The sequence below is a fragment of the Kogia breviceps genome, chromosome X (assembly GCF_026419965.1).
Source record: "Kogia breviceps isolate mKogBre1 chromosome X, mKogBre1 haplotype 1, whole genome shotgun sequence".
Classification (NCBI taxonomy): domain Eukaryota; kingdom Metazoa; phylum Chordata; class Mammalia; order Artiodactyla; family Physeteridae; genus Kogia; species Kogia breviceps.
Window position 1 is genome coordinate 121,267,907 of NC_081330.1, and position 27,469 is coordinate 121,295,375.

At 42.0% G+C, this 27,469-nt stretch overlaps 2 protein-coding genes across 7 annotated transcripts in view; one reads left to right on the forward strand and one right to left on the reverse strand.

Annotated features, from left to right (window-relative positions):
- Window positions 1-72: 72 nt before the first annotated feature.
- On the forward strand, window positions 73-27,129 carry RBBP7 (RB binding protein 7, chromatin remodeling factor). 4 transcript variants are annotated; one of them, XM_059050861.2, is made up of 12 exons: window positions 73-502; window positions 1,331-1,475; window positions 7,180-7,325; window positions 10,927-11,100; window positions 12,228-12,343; window positions 16,609-16,769; window positions 17,520-17,646; window positions 17,763-17,840; window positions 19,228-19,304; window positions 21,254-21,311; window positions 24,598-24,708; window positions 25,445-27,129. In XM_059050861.2, exons 1-12 carry the CDS (start codon window positions 487-489, stop codon window positions 25,511-25,513), a joined length of 1,278 nt encoding a protein of 425 aa, XP_058906844.1. In that variant the 5' UTR covers window positions 73-486; the 3' UTR covers window positions 25,514-27,129. The 4 variants fall into 4 exon arrangements, with proteins under 4 accessions (XP_058906844.1, XP_066879845.1, XP_066879843.1 ...); XM_067023744.1 differs by having other exon boundaries at window positions 178-502; window positions 10,954-11,100; XM_067023742.1 differs by lacking the exon at window positions 73-502 and adding an exon at window positions 666-1,054 and having other exon boundaries at window positions 25,445-25,890.
- TXLNG (taxilin gamma) overlaps window positions 24,565-27,469 on the reverse strand; it is a 68,764-nt gene continuing 65,859 nt past the window's right edge. Inside the window, exons 13-14 of one of the 3 annotated variants that reach the window (XR_010838697.1) lie at window positions 26,011-26,051; window positions 24,565-25,125 (exon numbers count right to left, since the gene is read on the reverse strand). The gene's annotated coding sequence lies outside the window, so the exon portion shown is untranslated. Of the gene's footprint in view, window positions 25,129-26,010; window positions 26,052-26,953; window positions 27,101-27,469 lie in introns of those variants that run through there. The other 2 variants (XR_010838696.1, XM_067023740.1) reach the window with 2 other exon arrangements.

Sequence of the window (27,469 nt, forward strand, 5' to 3'; positions counted from 1 at the left end):
GGCCCTGGGAGCGCCGGGCGAGACCTCGCGCCTGCGCCTCTCCAACTTCCTGCCGCGCAACGCCCCGCCCACCCCCAGAAGCCCGCCTCCGAACGCCGCGTGAAACCTGCCTGCCGCACATCATTGGTCGAGGGGACGAAGTCGTCGGCTCCCAGGCCCGCCTCGCCACCGCCTCTCACTTTTCCCAGGGCGGATGCGCCTGCGCTCAGCTGCCTGGGCGGGCTGGGAGGCGCGGGTTGAAAAGTCTCGTTCCAAGTTTGGAGAGAGAGAGAAGAGCGCCTCAGACCTCGGTACCCGTAAGCGGGGAGGAGGCAAGAGAGAAGGACGCAGCGTCTGGGGAGCACCCAGGCTGTAAGACGGGGCTCAGGCTTCGAGAGCTAGAAGTGTGTGACGTGCCTGGGAAAGGCAGGAGCGCCTGCGGTTGGGCTGCTCTTGGCTCGCAAGGGGAGTCCGAGGAGGCGGCGAGGGGCGAACACTCGACGCAAGATGGCGAGTAAAGAGAGTAAGAGGCCCTGCGGGGCGGCGCGCGCCGGGCGGCGGGGGGCGGCGGGCGGCGGCGGGCGTGCGAGGCCGCGGCACGCGCCGGCGAAAGGCGCGAATTGGCGTGAGGAGCAGGGGGCGGGGCCGGGCGCGAGGCTCGGCGCGCGTCTCGAGGGGCCTACGCGGGACGGGGCCGCGGCGCGGAGGGCTCCGAGCACTTCCGGAGCCGGGCGTGGGGCCGCGGGTTGGGCCCCCTTCCCGCCACCCTCCCCTCCCGCCACCCCCCTCCGGCGGCGGCGCTCCCTAGGCCCCCGGGCGGAGGCGGCCTAAGCAGCCGGAAAGCGGGCACGGCGCCTCCTAACGCGCGCGCGTCGACCGCCTCGGGGTCGCGGCCCTTGTCCGGGGGATTCTGGAACCCGCTGGCTTATGGCTGCCGACGCGGGCTTCGTGGGATCAGAGGCTTCTCCTGGTGGGGGATGGAGGGAGCGGGCTGATGGGTTTCCGCTACACGTGGATTCGTCTCGCCGGGTGGGTCCGGGAGGTCCTCTACATACGGGTCGTCATCTTGGAACAGGTGCGAACAGCTGTTACCTGTAAAACAATTGCGATGGCTGTGTAAATTACCCAATTTTGTATACGCAGGCGGCATTGATTTTAAAGTGCAAAAAATAAGCTGCCTGGTGTTAATATTATCTCCACGTTCTGGAAGAGCAGTTGGTTGTTCGTGTCCAAATTAGAGGTAAAGGGAAAGAGGAGATTAGGTGTGGCCGTCTCGAGGTGACCTCCAGTGGAGATTATGACTCCGATCCCTCTCAGCCACTTAATCGTGTGGGCTTTCTCCAAATTTCAGTGTTTGAAGATACTGTGGAGGAGCGTGTCATCAATGAAGAATATAAAATCTGGAAGAAGAATACACCGTTTCTGTATGACCTGGTTATGACCCATGCTCTTCAGTGGCCGAGTCTTACCGTTCAGTGGCTTCCTGAAGTGACTAAGTAAGGGTTTTTGGCAACTTTTATTTCGCATAAATTTAACTGTTGACTTGAATTTCCTAGTTTGTTTTTTTGGGGGGCGTTTTATACATGGAACATAAGTAATCAATTTAGACCTTGCGTCATGTGGCAGGTGATTTTTATTTTCAAGACTTAAGCGATTTATGGGGTGGTTTCTGACGTATAAATGTGGCGTTAAAGGGGGACAAAGAATCTGTTGTGAGATTAAGGATATATGTAGGATGCACTGGATATATTTGACATTTCTTGGGCTTAAATATAGATCAGCATTTCTTTGGGCCCCAGACTAATGGATTTCTTTATAACTTTATGGGAAAATAGCATGTGTACAGAAAAGTGCACAAATCATAAGCGTGTGGCTTGATGAATTTTTACAAAGTGAATACACTCTTGTAACCAGCCCCCAAGATGAATACGTTTTAATTGGCAAAGGTGAAGAGAATTTAGCAGCAGTTTACCAACGAAAAGGTGGTGTTGTTGGCCTATAGTATGGGATACACTTTGAGGTTGCTGTTGGTTTTTATAAGAGTGTTCTTTGGGGCTTCGCTGGTGGCGCAGTGGTTGAGAGTCCGCCTGCCGTTGCGGGGGACGTGGGTTCGTGCCCCGGTCCGGGAAGATCCCACATGCCGCGGAGCGGCTGGGCCGGTGACCATGGCCGCTGAGCCTGCGCGTCCGGAGCACACGCAGCGGGAGAGGCCACAGCAGTGAGAGGCCCGCGTACCGAGAAAAAAAAAAAGAGTGTTCTTTGCACCTCTTTGTAAAATTTCTCTGGTAATAATTGCTGACATTTATTGAGCACTTAGAACAGGGCCTGGCACATCTGAAGAGCTTTATGTCCTATTATTTGGTTGAATACAACAGTGCAATAATTACTTTTTATCATTCTTTTTTTTTCATCATGTGGAAATTGGGGCTGAGTTATGACGTAACATGCCCCAGATCACACAGCTGGTAAGTGGTGGAGCAGGCTTTCAAACCTAAACCAGGTGGCCCCAGAGTTGAGGCAACCTCTGCGCTAGGTTATCTTTCTCATGCAGTTGCACTTTTCCTAGTACGAACTTGGCCTTGTACTTAATTTTTTTAATATAAATTTATTTATTTATGTATTTTTGGCTGCATTGGGTCTTCATTGCTGCACGCGGGCTTTTCTCTAGTTGTGGCAAATGGGGGCTACTCTTCGTTGCAGTGTGCGTGGCCTTGTACTTTAAAAGAGTATTAAATTTTGAGTATTGTGAGCATATAATTTAATGAGGATTAATCAAACTCTAATCTAGAGAGGGGATTTTGCAACAGCTTTTAAAAATAAGAGTAAATTACCTTCATATAAAACTCTTCGTATGATGGCCAGATTCTCCATATGTGAACATTGACTTCCATACAGTTAGGGACTTCCACTGGGCCTCCGAAAAATCTCAATGTAAATACGCACATGTGGGAAGAAGAGCCAAGAACTAAATAGTGGAGGTTTCTAATCCTTGACATATATAACTTTGACCTCACATGCTTAAGGGTATTGAGGTTCTGGTTTAGAGCATAATGTGCATTTGACTCTCTTTGTCTTCCTGTTAAGCAAATGATTTACATTCGCTTGGATCTTTTTGACCTACTCTAACCATAGAAAAGAGCCGAGGCTTTAAGGTTAGAGACATGAGTTTGAATTCTGCCCCTTGCTTCTTAGCTTTGTGAATTAGGGCAACTTGGTCAGTCTCTATTCTGGAGTAGTCTGGTCCGTAAACGGAGGTGCTGATGGTTCTGACAGCCTACACTTGAGGAAGTAAATAAGATCATGCGCAGGATCAGCGGCCATGGCTCACGGGCCCAGCCACTCTGTGGTATGTGGAATCTTCCCGGGCCGGGGCACAAACCCGTATCCCCTGCATCGGCAGGTGGACTGTCAACCACTGCGCCACCAGGGAAGCCCTGTTTTTCTCTTTTTGACTTACTTCACTCTGTATGACAGACTCTAGGTCTATCGACCTCACTACAAATAATTCAATTTCATTTCTTTTTATGGCTGAGTGATATACTGAAGTCTTTTTTTTTTTTTTTTTTTTTTTGCGGTATGCGGGCCTCTCACTGTTGTGGCCTCTCCAGTTGCGGAGCACAGGCTCCGGACGCGCAGGCCTAGCGGCCATGGCTCACGGGCTTAGTTGCTCCGCGGCATGTGGGATCTTCCCGGACCAGGGCACGAACCCGTGTCTCCTGCATCGGCAGGCGGATTCTCAACCACTGCGCCACCAGGGAAGCCCCTGAAGTCTTTTAAAAATGTTACCTATAACATGTTTTGCGAAAAGATTTTAAAATTATAGATCTGTGTGTTCTCAGCCCAGATATTACTTTTTAAAAATTTATTTATTTATTTTTTAAATTTTTGGCTGCTTTGGGTCATTGTTGCTGTGCGCGGGCTTTCTCTAGTTGCGGCAAGCAGGGGCTACTCTTCTTTGCAGTGTGTGGGCTTCTCATTGCAGTGGCTTCTCTTGTTGCAGAGCATGGGCTCTAGGCACATGGGCTTCAGTAGTTGCGGCGCACAGGCTCACTAGTTGTGGTGCACGGGCTTAGTTGCTCCATGGCATGTGGGATCTTCCCAGACCAGTGCTCGAACCCATGTCCCCTGCTTTTGCAGGCAGATTCTTAACCACTGTGCTATCAGGGAAGCCCCCCAGATATTACTGTTATATTAACACTTAGGAACTTAACAGAAAATACTTTAACTAAATTATGTATTCCATGGTGTTCTTTGCATGCAAAGAAGTGGGATCTGGTTGTGGGACATGCAGTGGCTCTGGGAATGCAAGAACATGCCAGCCAGCCTGCATTCTTGGGTGTTGAGGACGGCTGTCTGGTGCTTTTCAGGGTTCTGTTTGGGGGTATGAAGGGACTGTGATTGTGTTTCGTCACTATGTAGGGTCACTATGTAGGGCAGTAAAAATGTTGGCTACTCTTTTAGCCTGGCTCTTTGAAAGCTAGGCTCTACTCAGCCTCATCAGGCTGGCCTCCTGCCTACATACAACATGCTTCCGAATGATTACTTGCACTTTCTAAGCTGTTGTCCTTAAATTCACTTAGGTGATCATCCATGTAATTGATTTGGCTCCTTAAGTTTTTTATATAGGTATCTCTACGAAATTATTTTTCAAAACTGGTAGATCATTATTTCATATCTCTTAATTGGATAATTTCTTAAACATGTTAAGACTTACTCTCTACCTAAAAACCTGTGTATACATTCAAACTCAGATGATACAAAACTGCATAAGTCCCCCTTCCACATCCTCTATTCTCCTAGTTCCCTTACCCAGAGCGGAGGCAGTCCTTGTTTGCGATTTCTTATCCATCCTGCCGGCATGAAGAAGTACATGCTATGTCCCTCCATCTTTTTTTCTGGTAGCAAGTTGTTGACTTGACTTTGCATCTTAGTTCCCTGACCGTGCCCCCTGCAGTGGAAGCATGGAGTCTTAACCACTGGACTACCAGGGAATTCCCAGTTCACTTGACTTTTTAATTAGAAGTTTATATTGAAGACTTTTTTCCTATCAGCATACTTCGATATATGTTCTTTGTTTTAAGGGCTCCATAAAATTCCATTTATGGATATACTATAATTTATGTCACCAGTTCCTTATTGATGGATATTTGTTTTCAGTCTTTTGCTGCTTCAGGCAGTGCTACTGAGAATAACCTTGTGATAATCTGTGATTGTTGGGTGAATGTCTTAGCAGTAGAGTTAAAGTGATCAAAGGATTCTGGCACTGAAAATGCACAAGGTCTTTTATAATGAGTGCTTCTGCAGCCTTAGGTGCATCCACTATTGGAGGAAAATAGATATTGATTGGCTCAGGAAAATAGACTTGTATTTTAATGATGGAGATTGAAAGAATTTGTAGTAAAAAGAAAAATCCTTATATGATGATCGGGTCAGGGGAAACCAGAATAATTGAATTTTAGAGTCAGAAGGAGTTTTTCAGATCCTCTAGTCCATCTTGTGATCCTGCTCCTTAGAAAGGTTGTATGATGAATTGACGTGTTTAACCTGTAACTTTACGTGTTGGTTTTAGTTTTTTTCTGCTTAATGCCATTAAAAAGAAGTCACTTTCTTGCTTTTATGTCAGTCCTAACCTTGCTCCGTGCTGCCTCCTTTCTCTCAAGTATTCCTGTTTCTTTTCAAATGGTTCTCATGAGATATGTTTAGGTTCCCTTTCATTTTAAGCCATTATTCCTTGTAAAGGTTTCATTTTGTCTAAATCCTCCTAAAGTACATTGCTAGAGCCTAATTTCCTAAGTGTGGTTTTTCCAGTTAAAAATAAGCGAGTGAATGCTCATGTGTTTTGCCTTCTTCCCTATATAAGTTCATCTAAGATGAAATTAATTACCTTTTTTGATAGCCACATCGTATTCTTGGTCACTGAATGTACGTTGACTCAGACCCATGTCTTTTTTCAAATAAACTGCTGTTGCTTAGCCATGGCTGCCTTATTCTGTTCTTGGAGTTTTTGTGTATTTATTGCTGTTTTTTTACCCTAAGCCAAATATTGGTAAAATTTCATCTTGTATTTTTTAGTTATTAATAGATTTTTAAAAATTTATTTACTTTTACCTGCGTTAGGTCTTTGTTGCTGCTCACAGGCTTTCTCTAGTTGTGGTGAGCGGGGGCTGCTCTTTGTTGCAGTGCGCAGGCTTCTCGTTGTGGTGGCTTCTCGTTGTGGTGGCTTCTTGTTGTGGAGCACCGGCTCTAGGCGCGTGGGCTTCAGTAGTTGTGGCACACGGGCTCAGTAGTTGTGGCTTGCGGGCTCTAGAGCACAGGCTCAGTAGTTGTGGTGCCCGGGCTTAGTTGCTCCGTGGCATGTGGGATCTTCCTGGGCCCAGGGCTTGAACCTGTGTCCCCTGCATTGGCAGTCAGATTCTTAACCACTGCACCACCAGGGAAGCCCAGTTATTAATAAATTACATGCCTAGAAGTAACCCACAAACCTTTTTTCTAAACCACTGAATCCTTTGTGCAACTGGAATTTAGAAACAGATAAATAGTCTAGGCTGTCTGATGCTGGGGCCCAGAGCCTTACTTCTCAGCCTTCCTTACTGAGATGGGACCATGGAACAGAGGTGAAAATTGCTCTTCTAGATAATACAAATGGGAAAGCCTTGTTAATAGATACAGATGCAGAATCACTGCTTAAGCCTTGTTAATAGATGCGGATGCAAAATCATTTCTTGGACCAGGGTGCCAAGAGGCATCAGTGATTTCTTCAGCCACGAAGTAAGTTTCCACAGAATAGGGTAACAAAGACCCACCTCCCCTCTCCCGTAAAAGTGAGAATGCCTATTTTATAAGTTTTAAGCACCATAAATATAAACAAGGGGTTTTCACATCGTGCCATTTTCATTCATAACCTGTTGTTTAGGTGAAGAAACTGAGGCCCACAGGGAAGTTGTGATATAAGGAATTGCATATAACTAATTTTAGTTTGAGCCAGGATTTAAACCCAGTTTTTCTGACACAACACTTTATTTTTTCCATTTTACTTTGTTGCCTCTTACTCGGAAACCAGAAACAACTAGTGTATTAAAATTGAAGATTTTTTTTAGGCAAGAAGTCATGATTTATGAACATGGGGATGGATGGTGGACTGGATTTGTTAGCAACTGATTTCTTAAAGGATTAGTATGACTTTCTTTCTTTCCTAAACAGACCAGAAGGAAAGGATTATGCCCTTCATTGGCTAGTGCTGGGGACTCACACATCTGATGAGCAGAATCATCTCGTGGTTGCTCGAGTCCATATTCCAAACGATGATGCACAGTTTGATGCTTCCCACTGTGACAGTGAGAAGGGTGGTAGGTATACCATATATTCCAGCATTGGTGTCTAAAGGAATAGACCTCGAATTATATGTTATTAAAACATTATACTAATATCTTTTGGCCCAGCAGTTTAACTTCTAGGACTTTACCCTACAGAACTACTCACCCACATGTGCACAAGGATTTTATAGTAGCATTATTTGCAAGATTGAAAAATTAGGCTCAACCTAGCAACCCAGATGTTAGTTCATAGGAAGTTGGTCAAACACATTATGGTATGTTTGAAATACTGTGCAGCAATTACTAAGAATGAGCTAACTTTGAATTTTACACACAGACAGGGAGATAAATCTGTATGCACTGGTATGGAAAGGTTTCCAAGATAAAGTGAGTAACTGGTATGTGTGATTACAGTAACTATTTTGGTAACAGTAAGAATATGTGTTGGTGTAGGCATAGAAAAAAGTCAGGAGGCATTTACACCAAACAGTTAATAGTGGGTTTTTTATGGAAGCTGTTGACTCCCATCCCCCAATCCAATCATACATTCCCCTGTTTTAGTGTTCCCACAACCACCCAAGTTTGGTGATTTTGCTAGGAGGACTCACAAGACTCAGCAGATTATGCTCATGGCTAAAGTTTGTTACAATGAAAAATACAGAAAAAGATGTGCATCAGGGAGTCTACAGAGGTCCAGCACAAGTCTCATCCAGGGCCACACAGGATGTGCTTTCCCTCTGGCAGCGAACGACAGGGACACGTGTGGACTGTCTCTGCTCAGGGAAACCCATTCAAGGGTCAGGGTCTCAGTCTTTCATGGCAGTTGGTTTTGTAGGCACATCATGTTGGCAGCCAGCCATGACAGCTGAAACTTGGGGACCCCTGTAATGAAATCAGGTGCGAATCATCAATCTTGATATTTGTGCAAAGCAACCCTGACAGACTGGTACAGAATGGTCCCTTGCTTCAGGTGTACACCACAGAATCAACCCGTCAGTGATATCGAGAACATTCTGAGGTCCATGTTCCTGGGAGTTGGTCAGGGGTCAGTCATGGGCCCATTGCCCGTCAGAGCTGTGAGGGCTAAGCAACCAGAACTGCTGGGTTAATGCTTTCCCCACAGCCCCAAATGGTTGAATAGAGCTTTCTTATTGAAAATAAAATTCTACTTTTTAGCTAAAGTCCTGCCATTCCTACTCCGTTCCTCCTTGCTTTCTTCTCCAGAATTCATCACTGTCCTGAAATTAGTGTGCCATTTTCAACTATTTGTATTTTTATTATTCATACAGTAGTAAACATACATAATGTTGTTTTGCAGTTTGCTTTTTTCATTCAGTTTTGTCTGTGTATACTATGTAAACGTCTAGGTCATTCTTTTAACAACCGTATAGTATTCCATTATGCTTAAACCTCAATTTATTCTTCTATCAAGGGGCAGTTGGATTGTATCTATGTGGGCGTTTTGCTGTTATGAGCAATGCTTCAGTGAACATCCTTGTCCCATCTCCTCCTACACGTGGGAGAATTTATGTAGTGGAGTGGAATTGCTGAGTTGTGTGGTATATTCATTGTGAACCTAAAATAATATAAACCTTTTCCAAAACGGTTTACTCAGTTTACCACTTCTGCAATTCATAGTCCATTACCCTACAACCTTATGCATTATTTCTGTAAATATTGTTGTAATCAGAAAAATTTTAATCGCTGTTAGTCCTAAACTATGTACTTAATTGGACTTTCAGCTTAAGAATTAGTCTCTGTGCATAATACATGGAGATATTGTTTTTAGTAACTTGTTCAGTGAATTACATTCTAACAAGTGACTACAATAATTCACAGTTAACACCTTTTTAAGTTTTCAGTTACGGTATTTTTAATGGGTACTATTGTCATTAAGTTAGTGATTTTTCAAGCTTTTCCTTTTGAGTTTGAGAAAACAAAGCCCTGTGTACACAGTAAATCTTACCTGGAAGCCCAGTTTTTATTAAAGGAGAGCTGTTGAGTTTGTTTTCACTAAAGGAATTTGGAAACTTGAGTATCTTTGTAACAGAAGGGTGAGAAAGAATCCTTGGTGTCCACGGTGGTGGGAGATTGAAAATATAAAAACGGCAGTTTTGGAGCAGGGTCTCTGGAGGTGGCAGGTGATAGGATCAGGAGGGGTGTCTTAGAAAGGCTGAGGCATTTTCTTCCATTGACACGATGGGAAGGGGAAGTGCTAAGAGGGAAATGGGTGATTGCGTATGGTTGTGTGAAATGGGATATGACTTTGAGCCGCCGAAATAGTAAGCAGTGTTTGCCATAGAGGAGAATGGCTAAATTCTTCCCCCCATCCCCCCACTCCGGCCCCGAGGCTTGCGGGATCTTAGTTCCCCAACCAAGGATCAAACCCGGGCCCCGAAGTGGAAGCACTGAGTCCTAACCACTGGACCGCCAGGGAATTCCCAAGAATGGCTAAATTCTGATAGTAAGGCATTGGGAGCTAGTGTTGCTTAAGCATTCCCACATAGCAAGACCTGGCTGAAACTGAGAAAATGGCTTACTGCTTTCGGTGTGTTTTTGCCAGGCCCTAGCCAGTCTGTTTTAGTTGTTACCTGCCTGGTTTCATTAGGCATTTGAGTTAGTGTTACTTGACCTGAGACACAGGGTGAGCTAAAAAGGAATGTGCAGAGGAGAAGAGATATAGGTCAGGAAGAAGTAACAGTTACAGTGTGAAGCCTCCGAATTTTTAAAAGTCAGCAGCTAATTCAGATTTTTATCTATAAGCACAAAAAACCAAATGTTCTTGTTTGCTATTATCTGCTTAGGTGTTCTCTACTTGTATTCTTTCTGCTATCACCTTGCTGCTGCTCCGAAGTTAGACTTTTTATGTGGCTTTCTCACTTTTCCAAGGCCTTTTCAGTAACTATTGAACATTGTAGTCATAGTCCTACACCGGATATAGAGGTTAGCCCCGCTCATTTAGGCTTTGGCACTCCACTGCAAGTTGAACCGACGTGTTCAACTGGATGGAATGTGTTCAAGGATTCTGGTGGGACTGACGTGTGTGTGTGTGTGTGTGTGTGTGTGTGTGTGTGTGTGTGTGTGTCTGTCTGTCTGTCTGTCTGTCTGTCTGTCTGTCTGTCTATCTGTCTATCTGTCTTGGGATTGGGTGGGTGTTAGTTGGATTTCCGATATGAGGATGTTTTTGATTTTAGACTCACGGAGTGTTCATACTCCTGAGGAAGAACCTGTGTTAATGAAACCTAAAATACAATTCTAATTTCAGCACTTCCAAATGAGTTGTCTTCGAACTAAAAGGCTGAGGTGTGTTAATTGTGTGGTTATTTGAATTTTCGTGAATAATTACATCATCTTCACAACTGAAAGAAGCCAATTTTTAAATGTTTTAAGTCCAAGGTGGAACTGAACTGCATAAAATAGGTATCAACATTTTCCAATTCACATGGGCTTTGAGAATAAATTAATTCCAAGTGGCAAGTGAGCCTATATTTTTGTGTGCTGGTGTGCCCTCTCGCCCTCTCTCTTGTCAATTTGTGTTGTATTCTGTCAGATTAAAATCTCAGGTTGATTAAACTGAGTGACTTGTGAATTTTAATCGTAAGTGTATGTGTTTATTTCTTTCTTCTCACATTAGAATTTGGTGGCTTTGGTTCTGTAACAGGAAAAATTGAATGTGAAATTAAAATTAACCACGAAGGAGAAGTAAACCGTGCTCGTTACATGCCGCAGAATCCTCACATCATTGCTACAAAAACGCCGTCTTCTGACGTGCTAGTTTTTGACTATACAAAGCACCCTGCTAAACCAGGTATGTAGTAATAAAGTCAGACCATTGCTTGACCCTTCTTCTTGATTCAAAATAATTGCTTTGACGTCATTCAAACTAGTATACTTTAATTTTTAAAGGTTTAGAAATTGTTTCAGGGGTCCCCAAACTATGCTCAAGTTCAGTGATTTAACAGAAGGACCTCACAGCAGGTTATTATATTCCTGGCTAAAGTTTATTAGAGTGAAGGATATAGAGCAAAAAAACGGGAATAAAAACTGGCTAAGGTTTATTATAGCAAAGGATACAGAGCAAAGATAGGAGGAGAAAGATACACATCAGGCAGAGTTCAGAGAGGTCAGGCATAGACTTGAGAATCCTTCTTCTCCTCTGGGGCCACATACCACAGGGGCATAAATATCTCTGCCCAGGGAAGCCCATTTGAGTCTCGGTGTCTGGAGATTTTATGGAGGTCTGGTCACACAGGTACATTCTGCTCTGTGACCAGCCATGGTAAGGGAAACTCAGGGCCCCAGCAGTGAAGCCAGATTCATCATGAATCTTGCTCAACAATCCTACAGGTCTCGACAAGCTGCCACAGCGTGCCCCACTGCTCTGGGCGTACACAGCTTCATCAGATGGCGACATGAAGAATTTTGTGAGGGTCACATTCCCAGGGGCTGGCTAGGTCAGTCATGGTTGCAGGCTACCTTGGAGACATGCAAGGACTGAACAGCCAGACCTTCTGTGTTAACTATTTCCTCACAAAAATGTTTTTAAAACTTGACTTGGAGCTGGGGTGGGTTGTCACTATGTAAATTTGTGGGCTGGTATAGTTTTCAGTATTTTGTGTTAGAGCTTAGTACTCGGTTTTGCAAAGGAACAAGTCATTTTATGGTCACGAGACCTGGTTTGCATTGAGTATTTGAAATGAAGCACAGAGAACAGCTTTTCAGGGTGGTCGTGGGTGAAACCAAGTCCTTGTTTGTGTGCAGTTCTTTTTTCCAGTCATTATGATAAATGTTATGGCTCACTCAGGAGTGAGAGTTTGCTCTTACCAGTTCTGATAAACAGATAATCACTTAGTAGTTAATATATTTCTTTTTCTTTTTTTTTTTCTTTTCTTTTCTTTCTTTCTTCCTTTTTTTTTTTTTATTTTTTTTTTTTAGACCCAAGTGGAGAATGTAATCCTGATCTTAGGTTAAGAGGCCACCAAAAGGAAGGCTATGGTCTTTCTTGGAATTCTAATTTGAGTGGACATCTCTTAAGTGCATCTGACGACCATGTGAGAAACCTATTCTTCCTAATCTACTCATGCACTGAGAGTTAAAGACTGTGTCACGGACAGCTCTGCACTGATGGAGACTAATAGATGAAAGGTTTTCTAAGATAATACTGATTGTTGTGATAACATTTCCACAGGATTTAGAGAAATGGTTATCACACTGCCCTTTTGGAGCCTTAGAATTCCACAAAGCTCTTTTGAAGCAGCAGCCTTAGAGTGGAAGGAAAGTGGGCAAAAGGTGTCCCATTATTTAAAAGTGGACCTCTGTAACGGAGACCCTTTAAAGTGTTTGTGAGGCCTGATTAATATAAATTACATTTTAGTTTAGTTGTTTTTTGCTTTTGGTTTTTTTTAATACTGTTTTTTAAGTGTACAAGTCTGTGGGTTTTAGTGTATTTACAAAGTTGTGAAACCATCACTACTATCTAATTCTAAAACATTTTCATCAAATGTCACAAAAAGTAACTCCATACCTATTAAACAGTCACTCCTCGCTCCTTCCTTCCCCCAGCTTCTGTCAACCACTAGTTTACTTTTAACCTATAGATTTGTCTTTTCTTGAAATTTCATATAAATGGAATCATATAGTATGCGGCTCTTTCTGTCTGGCTGCTTTTATTTAGCATTAATGTTTTCAAGGTTCATCCATGGGAAAGCAGTGTCGGTACTTCATCCCTTTTTATGGCTGAACAATACTCCATTATATAGATATACCACAATTGATTCATTTATCAGTTGGTAGACATTTGGGTTGTTTCCCCTTGGGGCTACTTTGAGTATTGCTGCTGTGAACATTTTTGTATAGGTTTTTGTGTAGATATGTTTTCATTTCTCTTGGGTAGTCACCTAGGAGTTGAATTACTGAGTCATGTGGTAACTTTATGTTTAGCTGTTTGAAGAACTGCCATACTTTTCCAAAGCAGCTGCACCACTTCACATTCCTACCAACAATGTACGAGGGTTCCAGTTTCTCCATGTCCTCCCAACACTTGTTATGGTCTATCTTTATTATAGCCATTCTAGTGGTGTGAAGTGGTACTTCATTGTGGTTTTGACTTATATGTACTAATGATGTTGAGCATTTTTTCATGTGCTTACTGGCCATTTCTGTACCATCTTTGGAAAAATTTGTATTGAAATCTTTTGTCCATTTTCATTTTGTTTTTCATTGTTGAGTTGTAAGAGTGCTTTATATATTCTAGATTCAAGTTCTTTATCAGATATATGATTTTTAAAAAATTTCTTCCATTCTTTGGGTTGTCTTTTCCCTTTTTTTTTTTTTTTTTTTTTTTTTTTTTTGCTGTACGCGGGCCTCACTGTTGTGGCCTCTGCCGTTGCGGAGTGCAGGCTCCGGACGCGCAGGCTCAGCGGCCATGGCTCCCGGGCCCAGCTGTTCCGTGGCATGTGGGATCCTCCCAGACCAGAGCACGAACCCGCGTCCCCTGCATCGGCAGGTGGACTCTCAACCACTGCGCCACCAGGGAAGCCCCCTTTTCACTTTTTTGATGATTTCCTCTGAAGCCTAGAAGTTTTAAATTTTGAGTTCAGTTTATATATTTTATGTCACTTTTGCTTTGGATACCATATCTAAGAAACCATTACATAATCCAACATCACAAAAATTTACACCTATGTTTTTTCTAAGAATTTTAGTTTTCGCTCTTATATTTAGGTCTTTGATCTATTTTGATATGGTGTGAGGTGTAGGAGTCCAACTTCATCCTCTGCGTGTGGCTATCTAGCTTTCCCAGGCAATCTTTCCCTGTTGAGTTGCCTTGGCATCTTTTAATATAAAGTGTTTTAATTAACAATGAAAAGTACCACACAAATGCAAAGTGATCTTGTTAATTTATTATAGATCAACGTTTGTAGCATTCTCGCCACTAACAGCCCCATATTTTATTTCATGGTTCCCATGCTGTAAGCCTAAAGTGTCTGGTATGACTCCAAGTACAAGCCGAGAGTAAACTTCTGGAGCTTTTGAAAGCTCATGTAACTTGGCCACAGTTAGCGTTTTATGTCAGCTTTGTGAGAGAAGGTTCCTTGCCTTCTTCCTTAGCACATCCCCATACGTAGAACAGGGCCTGTCACATCGCAGATCTTCTTTATATGTCTGTTAACTGCAATTTCTGTTCAGCTTTTTGAAATATTGAAAGTAGGCAATCGGCCCAGTCAAGACTGTTTAGTTACAAGCAACCAAAACCAACTCTGGCTGATGGTTTTGTTTTGTTTTGTTTTCTATAATTTTCTCTACCTTTTTGTAAATTTAAAATTTTTACTATTTTTATTTTTTGTTTTTAAGGATATTCTTCAGGTGCATTTTCTGAGTGATCTTTAAAAAAATATCTCTTTTAATTTGTTTTTAAAAAATAAATGTATACCCCCTTCACCTATTTCTCCCACCCTCCACCTCTGGCAACCACCATCGTTCTTTGTGTCTATGAGCTTGTTTTTTGTTGTTGTTGTTTTTAAGTTTCCATATATAAGAGAGATCATGTGGTATTTGTCTTTCTCTAACTTATTTCGCTTAGCATACTGCCCTCAAAGTTCATGTTGTCACAGATGACAAGATTTCCTCTTTTTATGGCTGAGTAGTAGTCCATTGCCTATATATAGCACATCTTTATCCATTCATGCATTGATGGATACTTAGGTTGTTTCCTTGTCTTGGCTATTGTAAATAATGCCACAGTGAACATGAGAGTGTATATGTCTTTTCAAGTTAGTGTTTTCGTTTTCTCTGCATAAATACCCAAGTGGGATTGCTGGATCGTGTGGTAGTTCCATTTTTACTTTTTTGAGAATTTCCATAATTATTTTCCTTTGTGGCTGCAAAGATGGTGCTGGCTGATTTAAATAGAAAAGGAATTGATTGGAAGGGCATTGGGTAGGGTAGCTCACAGAAGTGCTGTGGCGGCTAGAAAATGGCCTGGAAAAGAGGAGAGACCAGGTCGTTAACCCAAATTAGGCCAGTGAGGATGTCACTCTTGCCACCCTTGGAAAGTGGATGTAACACCCCCACCCCCCAGTCATCAGAACAGATTCTCCTTTGTTGCTGTTCACAATTCGAAGACCTGGTCAGATGATTGAGCCCATGTCATGTTCTTGGAACCATGCTCCAGGGGAGGCTGGGAAGCAAGGGTCTACCTCAGTTCTCTGGAAGGAAGCTTTCCTTTGTTTCCCTCAAAGTGAACATCCTCCCAATAGGGAGGATGGGTTATACTCAGGAACTTAACTGCTAGTACTTTCTGAAGACACCAGGCTGGGAGTTGCTAGTCAGAATTAATAGCTGACGTTCCCCAAGGGCTGCACATATGTCAGGCATCTTGCTAATGTTCCCAGGATCCTTCTGAGGTGAGGAGCAGGTGATGGCAAGAGTTCCACACGTTCCTTCTCTTCCGTGCATGTAAATTGTGCATCCGAGTGTGTAAGTATCAACAGAGACTAAGGGCCATGTATGTGTATTGTGTAACAGAAACCCTTTCAGGTAAAAAAAAAAAAAAGTGACTTATAAAGAGATGAAGCTGATACTAGTGTCAGTGGAATTTAGGTCGAGTATAGCTTAATGGAATTACCTCTTGTTTTAAACCATTGAGATGAGAATCATTGCGCTATAGCTTGCAGTATTTTTTCATAGAAACTTAAGACTTTTCTCAACTATTTTTATGATGAGATGCTAAGAAGAGACTCAGCTCCCAGAGCCTGCTGATCTGTGATCTTTGAGGTCTGGGCAGTCCCTGTGGCGTCTTCCAGTAGCCTCGCAGGGGTTCCTAGGTCATTCACTTCGCACTTCCTGATGTTTCTGCCATGAAGTGAGACTTGTCCAAAGGCTTTTGCTTTTTAAGAGGCATATTTTAGTTTTAATTCCCAATCTCCCAGCCCAGCGTTAAGTTTTAAGATGTGCGTTTCTGCTCAGTAGATTCCGAACACCAGGCTCTCAGTGTTGTGTTGTGTAATCTGGGTGAATTTTAGATACTTGACTGAATGTATGTAGGTGGAAACTCTAACTTGAATTTCTTGCCTGCCACCATGCTGTCTTCCTGTCCCCATCACACTGTATCTTCCTTGCCCTCTGCATCTCAGATTGTGGAAGCTGTACCAATACACTCTTCTGTTTATGAAGCTTCACTTATGTTTATATTTCCTCCTCGTGTTTATTTGTAACTTTTATATAGTTAAGTAGTTTTGTTTTTAATAAAGGTGTTTTAAATAAGGTGTTAGCATTTAAATTCAGTATCTTATAACTTGTTTTGTTCCTTCTTCAGACTGTCTGTCTGTGGGATATTAATGCAGGACCAAAGGAAGGCAAAATTGTGGATGCTAAAGCGATTTTTACTGGCCACTCGGCTGTTGTAGAGGATGTGGCCTGGCACCTGCTGCATGAGTCATTGTTTGGATCTGTTGCTGATGATCAGAAACTTATGATGTAAGGTGGAAAATTCAGTGGGGTCTCATTATATGGGTGTCCTGAATGACCATCAGTGATTGTGGTGGCCTGTAGTTTGATTTCTTTTTTAAAAAAAATTATGTCTTGGCCTTCAGAAAAGAAAAAAAATAGCTTTAGTGAGGTATAATTGACATAATAAACTGCAAGTAGGTATGGCCTTTTTACATAAAAGTTACTGTGCTGTATGATTGAACACATTTTATTTAGAAAAAGAAAGGAAAACAGGTATGTACACACAAAGAAACATGCTTAGGGCAGTGGTAGGTATCAAAATTGGGATCAGGGTGGTTTGCATTGAAGTTGAGGGGGCTGCATTCAACTGCCTGGAATGCTTTTTATCTCATAAACTAATATCTGAGGCAAACAAAGCAAAACATGGAAATTTGACAAGGCTACGTCGTAGGTATCAAATTGTTACATTTTTCTTTATGTAGTATTTTGTGTGTGCTTAAAATAGCTGGTAATCCAGACAGGAACCTAAGGAACAAGGAAGCAGAAATGGCCCTAGTTTGTTTTGCGCAGGTTTAGCACATATCACGTAGTGGTTGGACATATCGCTTAGTGGTTGGAAGTCCACCTCTGCGTGGTTGGTGTCCCTGAAGGGACGAGTTAGCGAGAGAACAGTGGCGTGGAGCGGTGCTGGCGTGGCCGCCGAGCGTTGGGGAGAGAGGCTGGGTTGGGTTGAGCGGCCTGCTCGTGTGCTGTGTGCCTTGTACCTTTGTGTTTTAGATGGGACACCAGGTCTAACACCACCTCCAAGCCGAGCCACCTGGTTGATGCGCACACCGCCGAGGTCAATTGCCTGTCGTTCAATCCCTACAGCGAGTTCATTCTCGCAACTGGCTCTGCAGATAAGGTTTCTAAGTTTTTCCATACTTGGTGTTTACAAACCCAGTGGTCTTGTTACTGCAGTATTTTAAAATTCTTATGTAAAGTGCAGAAATGAATTCCTTTTCATTTATTTTTCTTCAGACTGTAGCTTTATGGGATCTGCGTAATTTAAAGTTGAAACTCCATACCTTCGAATCTCATAAAGATGAAATTTTCCAGGTATGTGACAGTTTTCTGATGTCTCTGTCAGATTTTAGTAACATTTTGGTAGAGGGAAATCAAAAACTTTTTTTCTTTTATATCATGGGCGGTGGGCGTTGTTGTTGTTGCTGTTGTTGCTGTTGTTGTTGTCGTCTGCACCTCGTGATTTGCAGGATCTTACTTCCCCGACCAGGGATTGAATCCACGCCCTTGGCAGTGAAAGTGCAGAGTCCTAACCACTGGACTGCCAGGGGAATCCGTTTTTTATTTTTGAAAGCTCCTCTTCTCCTGTGTAAGTTAACTAGTGAGAAATAACTTGGAGCTTTTTAGAAACTATTAGTTCAGAAGTAGAAGGAAAAAACCTTGCAAAATAGGATCAGTTTAAAAAGTGAAGGGAGTTCCCTGGTGGTCTAGTGGTTAGTATTTGGCACTGTCACTACTATGGCCTGCGTTCAGCCCCTGGTCGGGGAACTGAGATCATGCAAGCCATGTGGCACAGCAATCAATCAATAAAGTAAGTAAATAAAATTTTAAAAAGTGAAATCTAAGGATTCTTCCCATAAGGTATATCAGCATGGTGGGTCCTCTAGTGAAAAATATCTTGTATGTGGTTTAAAATAGAGATTTGCATAGGCTAAAATGTAGTTCATTGAGAATGTTAAAAGCTTCTGGGACGGTTTTGGGGCTGAATAATTTTATTTGGATCCCTAGCTGAGTTCCCCTGTGTTGGGGAGTGTGACCTTCCTGGGGGCAAGCTGAGGAGATGGTCCAACGAAACTGAGTTATCTGTAGTGAGGTGGATGGACCTAGAGTCTGTCATACAGAGTGAAGTAAGTCAGAAAGAGAAAAAGAAATACCGTATGCTAACACATATATATGGAATCTAAGAAAAAAAGATGTCATGAAGAGACTAGGGGTAGGACGGGAATAAAACTCAGACCTACGAGAGCATGGACTTGAGGATATGGGGAGGGGGAAGGGTAAGCTGTGACAAAGTGAGAGCGGCGTGGACATTTATATTCTACCAAATGTAAAATAGATAGCTAGTGGGAAGCAGCCGCACAGCACAGGGAGATCAGCTCAGTGCTTTGTGACCACCTAGAGGGGTGGGATAGAGGGAGGGTGGGAGGGAGGGAGACGCAAGAGGGAAGAGATATGGGAACATATGTATATGTATAACTGATTCACTTTGTTATAAAGCAGAAACTAACACCATCGTAAAGCAATTATACGCCAATAAAGGTGTTAAAAAAAAAAGTATCTGAAGAGATAGGACAAAGAGGGTGAGGGCCTGTAGGCCAAGGAGAGGGTATAGAACACGAAATGGGAAAATGTCAAGGATTAGAACAATATCCACAAACCTAGGAACGGATGATTCTTTACATTTTCAAATATGTATTGCTAGGTCCACTGGTCTCCACATAACGAAACTATTCTGGCTTCAAGTGGTACTGATCGCCGCCTGAACGTGTGGGATTTAAGGTAACTCAGTATCTGGTGACAAGAAATTGCATAAATATGCTAATCTGGCAGATTATGTAGTAATTGATAAACTAGAAGAGCACTTTGCTAACCCCAGTCTAGTAAGTCTAATATTAATTTTAAGTACCTTCCTGAAGAGTCTTTGTTCCATAAAATAGAAGTGAAAAAAAAAAGTTTATCAGCAAATGGACTGTAAAGTAAATTTATGCAAACGTGAGTTTTGTTTTTCTGTTGATAATTAGGACTGAAGTCGGGGCGGGGGTGCATGTGTGTTTGAACATCCAAATGATGGCATTGAAAACACTTCTGCTGTAGAAGGGGATAAAGACGTTAGCTGTTCATGTCTTCTTGGGTTGCAGGTACACCTGCAGGACTGGTCTTTCTCAGTTTTTTTACCATTTGCTCTTCTGTGCTTTCATTGGTTCTTTTCGCAGGTATGAGCTCCCGCTGTGGGTTGTGTAACTGCTGGGGTAAACTTGGGAGCAGGATAAGCACAGGACGTGCTCTCAGAGATCTTAAGTTCTTCTGGGCGCTCACTGTGTTCCTCCCAATTCTTAAAGTTCCTTGACTGCAGAGTTGCTATTGCAAGAATTTCAGACTCCTTTGCTTATTTTGAGCCTTTAGAGCCATTAATAATGTTCCATTACATACATCTCTGTAAGATGTCCTTATCTCAAAGTTAAATCATTAAATTCCTGAAGGTAACTTCTTTCCTACCTGGATTGCTTTCAAGTGGACTAAGTTTTTAGTCAAGGCTGCCTTACTTACAGAGACAGTAGACCGACTTTTTGGTGTATGGAATAGAGCCAGTGCAGAATAAAATGCTTGTGTTATAAAACTGCTAAACATCTAATGTTCTGTGTTCTTATGGAACAAACTCTGGCCTTGATAGATGCTTGAAAATGTAGAGAATCTTTAAAACAGACATTTGAGTGGTTTTTTTTTTTTTACTTGAAAACAATTCTGGTAGTAAAATTAGAAACCTTAAACAAAAACTATAGTGTTGTATGAATTGGTACAGCAAGGTTTGTAAGTCTGATGTCCAGGCAACTGGATTGTCCTTAGGGGTGCCGTAAATAAATTTGCAGGCATTGTATGATTTCTTCTTAAAGTTCATTTGTGTCTTGCTTGCTATTAAAAGAATACGTTAGATAAAATTGTGGATTAAAATGGTCGATGTTAGCTATTGTACTCCTGACAGTGGGAGGAGAAACATAATTGTCTAGCAGTCCCACATGTTTGGTTTGTTTGATTAGTTTTATTGGAAAGAAAAAGTCTAGCGAATGGAAAGTTGTGTTTTGGCTCTTTTTTTTTTTTTTTTTTTTTTTTAGCAGCTATTACTAGCAAAGTCCGCCTGTGTACCTAGGTATCAGGGCTGATGATTGGTGTGTAACGAGTGATTTCACTGTTGGAACTGCTAGCAGCAAATTCTACAAATTGAAGTTTTTAAGATAAGAAAAAATTAAAACTTAACCTTTCCTTGGCTTATACATGCCATAGTTAAAGTTCTTTTGTTATCATATCTTTAGACACATCTACAGTACTGATGTGTAATTGTATTTCACTCCTGGGATGAAAAAGGCTTTAAGAGTGAAGTGTAGGGACTGGGCATCAGTTCTTCTACAGATATTTTATATTCTTTTCACCTTTTAATCCTAATGCAGGAAACACCTCAGTTAAAATATTGAATGAATTTTAAGTTAATATTTATTAACACTAATTTCTATTCTTCAACTTCGGTTATGAACGGCTCTTATTACCATTTCCAGAAAGTAAACACCCCACCCTCCCACCAAATAATTAATACAAAAACTCTAACCGATAACACTAGAGAAATAAGTTGCTTTTAGAGTGTGTGTTTTAGGATGGGATTTCTGGGCTGATGCTGGCTTTGCAAACTGATGCTGGAAGAATTTCAGTAATGAAGGCATTATGTTCTTTCTCAATAGCAAAATTGGAGAAGAACAATCAGCAGAAGATGCAGAAGATGGGCCTCCAGAACTCCTGGTATATATTGGCTTTTCTTAATGCAAGATGAAATGTCATATGCAGATTGGACTGTTTGTCATTGTTTCATGTATCTGGAAAATGAGTGAAGAACCTCAAATTCTAGCTCTTGAAGATGATTTCAAATTGGAGGCCTTGGAGGTTATTGTGATAGTTTTGACATTTATTGAAAATAGTAAATAGAGCCCAGTAGGTTTTACCAATGTTTCACTAAGAATAATTTAGGCTCCTGGAAAATAGTGTATTATAATTTCTCACTGATTCTCTCAGTTACGATGTTTCTGAGGGTTTGGGGGTGAGGGGCATTGATATTCAGTTAGTAACACTTAACACTTTCTAACAGTATGGAAAAACTTAATGACCTAATTAAGTTCCCTGCCCAGAAAAATGAATGCTTCCTCGATTTTTTTTTTTTTTTTTAAGATGTTGGGGGTAGGAGTTTATTTATTTATTTATTTTCGTCGTGTTGGGTCTTCGTTTCTGTGCGAGGGCTCTCTCTAGTTGCGGCGAGCGGGGGCCACTCTTCATTGCGGTGCACAGGCCTCTCACTGTCGCGGCCTCTCTTGTTGCGGAGCACAGGCTCCAGATGCGCAGGCTCAGTAGTTGTGGCTCACGGGCCCAGTTGCTCCGCGGCATGTGGGCTCTTCCCAGACCAGGGATTGAACCCGTGTCCCCTGCATTAGCAGGCAGATTCGCAACCACTGCGCCACCAGGGAAGCCCGCTTCCTCGATCTTGTTGATGCCAACAGTGCCCACCATCTTCCTTCCATTCCTAATTAAATTATCTTGGCATCTCCTTGGCCCTTTGAAGGTTTGCATGGTGGTATCTGTCCTCATCCTTCCTGACTCTGAGTCCTTCACTGTACACTTCAGGTCACTTTTATATGAATCATTGCCAGACTTGGTAATGGTTCTTTGTCCTCACTCTGAATTCAGCATTTGTCTCCACCAGTCATTTGGCGGATACTCATTCGTTCCTCTGTAACGTATATTTAGCTCTTAGGCCAGGACTAATTTTTGGAATGCTTGAGCTTTGCCCACCACTTTTAAAAGGTAAAGAAGGCCATTGAGGATGAGCCCTGCACACAGATGTTCACTAGATCCCACACAGTATGAACATCTGAGACCCCCTTACTCCTTGTCCTGTGTGTTACCATGCCCGACAGTGCTGGACTGTGGCAAAGACATACTAGCATGTTCAGTGTTAATACTTCTGCTGCTTATAGTATTTCTCAATAAAGTGCTACCACAGACAGATGACAGCATCTAAATGCTGTATTCTGTATTGGGTGTCTTAATCTGAGAAGTCTTGTTTTGTGATGCAGGGCCTCGTAAAATTTTTAAGTCTTTTTTTAGCTAAGGTGTTGCCACCAACCATTTTTACTTTTTTTTTTTTTTTTTTTTACTTTGTTAACATTTACTGAGATATAATTTACAGATCATACAGTTCACTGAAGTATACGCTTCAGTGATTTTTAGTATGTTCAGAGTTGAACAACCATCACAAGTCAATTTCAGAATATTTTTGTCACCCCAGAAATTGTACCCTTTAACCACCATTTCCCAGTCTTTTGTGAGCCCCTGGCTACCACTAATCTTTCTGTCTGTCTAGATTTGCCTGTTCTAGACGTTTCATGAGAGGAATCATACAGTATGTGGTCTTCTGTGACTGATTCTTACACTTAGTGTTTAATGTTTTCAAGGTTTCCTGGTATTTTTTGATATTGCAGGGAGAGGACAGTGTATTTGTATATAATGTCTCTGTAACAGTTTCATGGGCCTTGACAAAATCCACTAGTATTTTGCTGCTTTTTTCATGAGAGTCTGAAATCAAGGGACATTTAAGTGTAGTAAACTGGATACTAACAAGAATTTAAATATAACAATGTCTTGATTTAATGACTCCTATATATATTCCAAGCCTGTGGTCTGAAAGTATTTCCACTTATGTCCCCTTTATGACTATTTTTAAAAGCTGTTTATCCCATCTTAATTTTTAAACTAAATTACTAAGTAAAGTAGTTACACTGCATATAACCTAATTGGTGGAGATAGACCTCATTTTCAAACCTTTCTGTCAGGAAGGGTGACTTACCAGTTCATAACAAAGTATTCATATTGTCCATGTGAAAATTGGTGGTTTTTTTTTTAGTTTTTATTTCTTTTGGCTACACTTGGTCTTGGTTGCTGCACGCAGGCTTTTTCTCTAGTTGCAGTGAGCAGGGGCTACTCTTTGTTGCAGTGTGCGGGCTTCTCTTGTTGTAGAGCACGGGCTCTAGAGCATAGGCTCAATAGTTGCGGTGCACGGGTTTAGTTGCTCCGTGGCATGTGGGATCTTTCCGGACCAGGGCTCAAACTTGTGTCCCCTGCATTGGCAACTGGATTCGTAACCACTGCACCACCAGGGGAGTCCTTTTTTTTTTTTTGGCCACACTGTGTGGCATGTGGGATCTTAGTTTCCTGACGAGGGATCGAACCTGCGCCCCCTACAGTGGAAGCAAGGAGTCTTAACCAGTGGACCGCCAAGGAAGTCCCAAGAATTGTTTCTTCGGGATCTTAATTCTAAGATAAGGCCCAGTGCAGGAAGTAAGACTGCCCCCTTCAGCATTTCTTAGCAAATACCTCGGTTTAGCCCTTATGGGGGACTTTCTGGAGTCCCGAGAATTTTTTTTCCCCCAGCCCTGGGGCAGTGTGCCTTGGAGAGATTGAAGGATGGCTGATAAGTATGCCTTTCCGTTAGTAAGGGGGAGAAAGGGATCCTTCAGGGGCCCACAGAAGAACCAGGAGACTCCAGGTGGGGCAGTTTTAGGAAAGAGTATGTAACATAAGACATCCTGGAAATGTATTACCTTGAATATTTGTATCTAACTATGTATTTGCTAATGAGGCAGAATTTTAGTGTTGTATTAGCTATGGAAACGGCACTGTGGTCATGAAGGAAAATGTCCTTTGTTTTTGGTGATGCAGGCTGAAGTATTTAGGGGTTAGGTGTGCTGTCTGCAACTTCGTGGTGGCTCAGCAGGTGGCATGTTAACAAAATAGTTATTTGGGGAACCTAGGTGAAGGTAATCCAGGCGTTCGTTGTACTGTCCTATCACCTTTTTGGAGGGTTTGGAAGTTGGCAAAATCAAGAGTGGTGGAGGGCTGGCTTACTAAGCCTGCACCACCCTCCCTCCAAACTGCAGTTCTGTGACCCGTTAAAAGACTAATGCTCTACAAACTAACTTCTAACATGAGATACGAAACCAAGGCTTTTTTTCTTATTAACAGTTTTTCTTATTAACAGTTTATTCATGGAGGACACACTGCCAAGATATCAGATTTTAGTTGGAACCCCAATGAGCCTTGGGTCATTTGCTCCGTGTCCGAGGATAACATCATGCAGATATGGCAAATGGTGAGCCTAAAGTATTTACTTTTCCTCAATGACTATTTTGGAGAGATTTTGCTAATGATATAATGTAATAGACATATCAAATATTTAGGTACATATTATATCAAATATTTATAGAAAGTCTTAAAAGACCTTTTTCCATTTTAACAGCAGTCTTTAGTTCAATATGCACCTGTTGGGTTGGGAGAAATCTGTGCACATGTTGATGTAGACATGGCAGCTGCTCCGATTTTCATGATCGTTACGCCCTTTATCAGCTGGCCTCTTGGCGGCATCACTGCTCCACGTCCAGTGTCTGATGTGTCGTAGGCATGAGGGACACGGGAGGAAACGTCAGTGCGTTCACGCTGAGACGCTGAGTTCTTCGGTGATGCGCGCTAAGCACTTCAGGGCTGTCGTTCCGTCGAAGTGTCTGAAATGCTTCTGGAAAACACCTTTTATGGATAACTGAAATAAGTAGTAGTGCACGGGCAGCTAGGGGTATGTGTGGAGTTACACGCTGGCAAATAGTTTTTGAGAACACTGGCCTGCCTTTTCCTCATGAATTTATTAGTCTTTGGGGGTAAAACAAAAAGGAAACTAAGTTTACTCTAAAATGTGTCCACATTTAATTTCCAGCACTAAATCACGCTGACCAGACAGCTAAAATCTGGATAGAACTAGTGAATGCTATTTTTAGATAGTCTTGTAAAATCCTTGGGGAGTTTTACCTCTGATTTTATTTGGTTGTTATCTCCAGGCTGAAAATATTTACAATGATGAAGAGTCAGATGTCACAACATCGGAACTGGAGGGGCAAGGATCTTAAACCCGATGTACGAGAAACATTTCTATTGAATGTAATGCTACACAAATGCTTGATTTATCAAGCGCCAAAATGGCATTGTATAGTAGGAAGTCTAAGTGGGGTGGCATATGGCGTTCTTTACCTTCTGATCCTAGCACTTTCAAGTGAGCTATTGCGTACTGTATCATATTGTAGCTTTTAGGGAAGAAAGGAATGTTGCTTAAGAAAGATCATCGGCCATTGTTTTAAAATACAGTAGCAGGGTACTGCCTTTGATTCAACTATTTTAAGTCCTTGTTTTCTCAAACTAAGTGCTTGCTGTTCCTAAATATGCAAGAATAACTTTTACACTTTTTCCCTCCAACACTTCTTGATTGGCTTTGCAGAAATAAAGTTTTAAAATAAGCTGTTTTATTCTTTTAGAACCTGGGTTAGGGGGGAGTGTGTGCATATGCATGTATCTATGTATGTCCCTTTCTTATGAGGAGGCTGTCAGGGTATACATGCTGAGAACTTACCTGAATTTCTTTCCAAGGTACGCGACGTATCCTATGCAGACCTGGGGAGAAGTTAGGTGTCTGTATTTTGTGCTTGATTGGTGAATCTAGAACTACCTAACTTATTACATACATGTCATTTGACCCACGTGCTATTTCTGCCTTAACTTGGGCAGGTTTAAACAAACACGAGATTTCTCCCCAGGAAAGAACAAGCGCTTGTGTGGCAGGTGAGAAAAGGGGACAAACTGGCCTGCAGCTTGGCCCTCGACCTCTTTTGTGAGGCCTGCCAGCTAGGGATGGTTTTCGCATTGATTTTTTTATAAATATTTTTTAAGAATTTGAGTGAGTGAGTGAGTTGCACTGCACATTCCCTGACCAGGGACTGAACCCGGCCCCAGGCAGTGAAAGCATAGAGTCCTAACCACGGGCCAGCCAGGGAATTCTCTACATTGAATTTTTAAAGGTTGTTGAGGAAGAAACAACCACACTAACCCTAACAACATACTTATTCGACCTGACTGACTGACTGACAGGAAAAGTTCGCCAACTCCTCCTTCTATCTGACTGTACGTGCTTAAATACCTTTTGCTCACCATCAAATAAGGTCTTTCCTATGTGCCCCTGTGTACATACCTACTCTCCTGCTGTTGAGATAGGTACACCTTGGAATGTGCTAAGAGCGCCCAAACGGAAGAAATCCAGTCCTTGTAGATTTTTAAAGCTTTGACAGCAACTACACTGTAGAGTTTCCTAGTCCTCTATTTTAGAGGTTAAAAAAAGGGTCTGGCTACATAAAACTCGTCTTCTGTCACCCAGTCTGAGTGGCTGGTGCCCCATCCCTTCTTTCTTAAATCTTACAATAATGAAACTTTTTTAAGGCACAAGGAACAGTATCTACAACTGTCTTTGCACTTGACAGGCATTAAGGTCACATGGGCAACAAAAGAATACACAGAAGCTGTTAAATTTATCATACATATTTACTTAATCTATACAGAATTGAGTAGATAAAATCAGATTCACATTAGTGAAAAATCTCTACAAAATGTCTTTGAAAAGCAAAACAAGACTGCCTCTTAACAATTCGTATCCTCATGAAAGACGTGGGCTGTAAAAATAAAGCAGTGTGTTTAGCACAAACTAGAAGATATCTGCATCATTTTTTCACAGTTATTTCCATCTACAGTCTGAAAGAGGTAGATTTTTCTGCAACACCTGAGAATTGAATTGATAACCAGGTGTAATAAAGGCAGTTGCATACATAACTAAACAATACTGGTCTCAAGACCAAGAAATGTACTCCTACAAGTCTGAGGATGAAATGGTCCATATTATCCAAGACCCAAGTTTGCTCTACTCCTCGGAGTCTCCTGCCACTATAAATAATATACATCAGGATTCCATGATGGTACAGCAAATGCAGTTGAAGCAAATTTGACATTTCAGTCTTTCCCGGGCCAGCCTTAGTAGCATTACA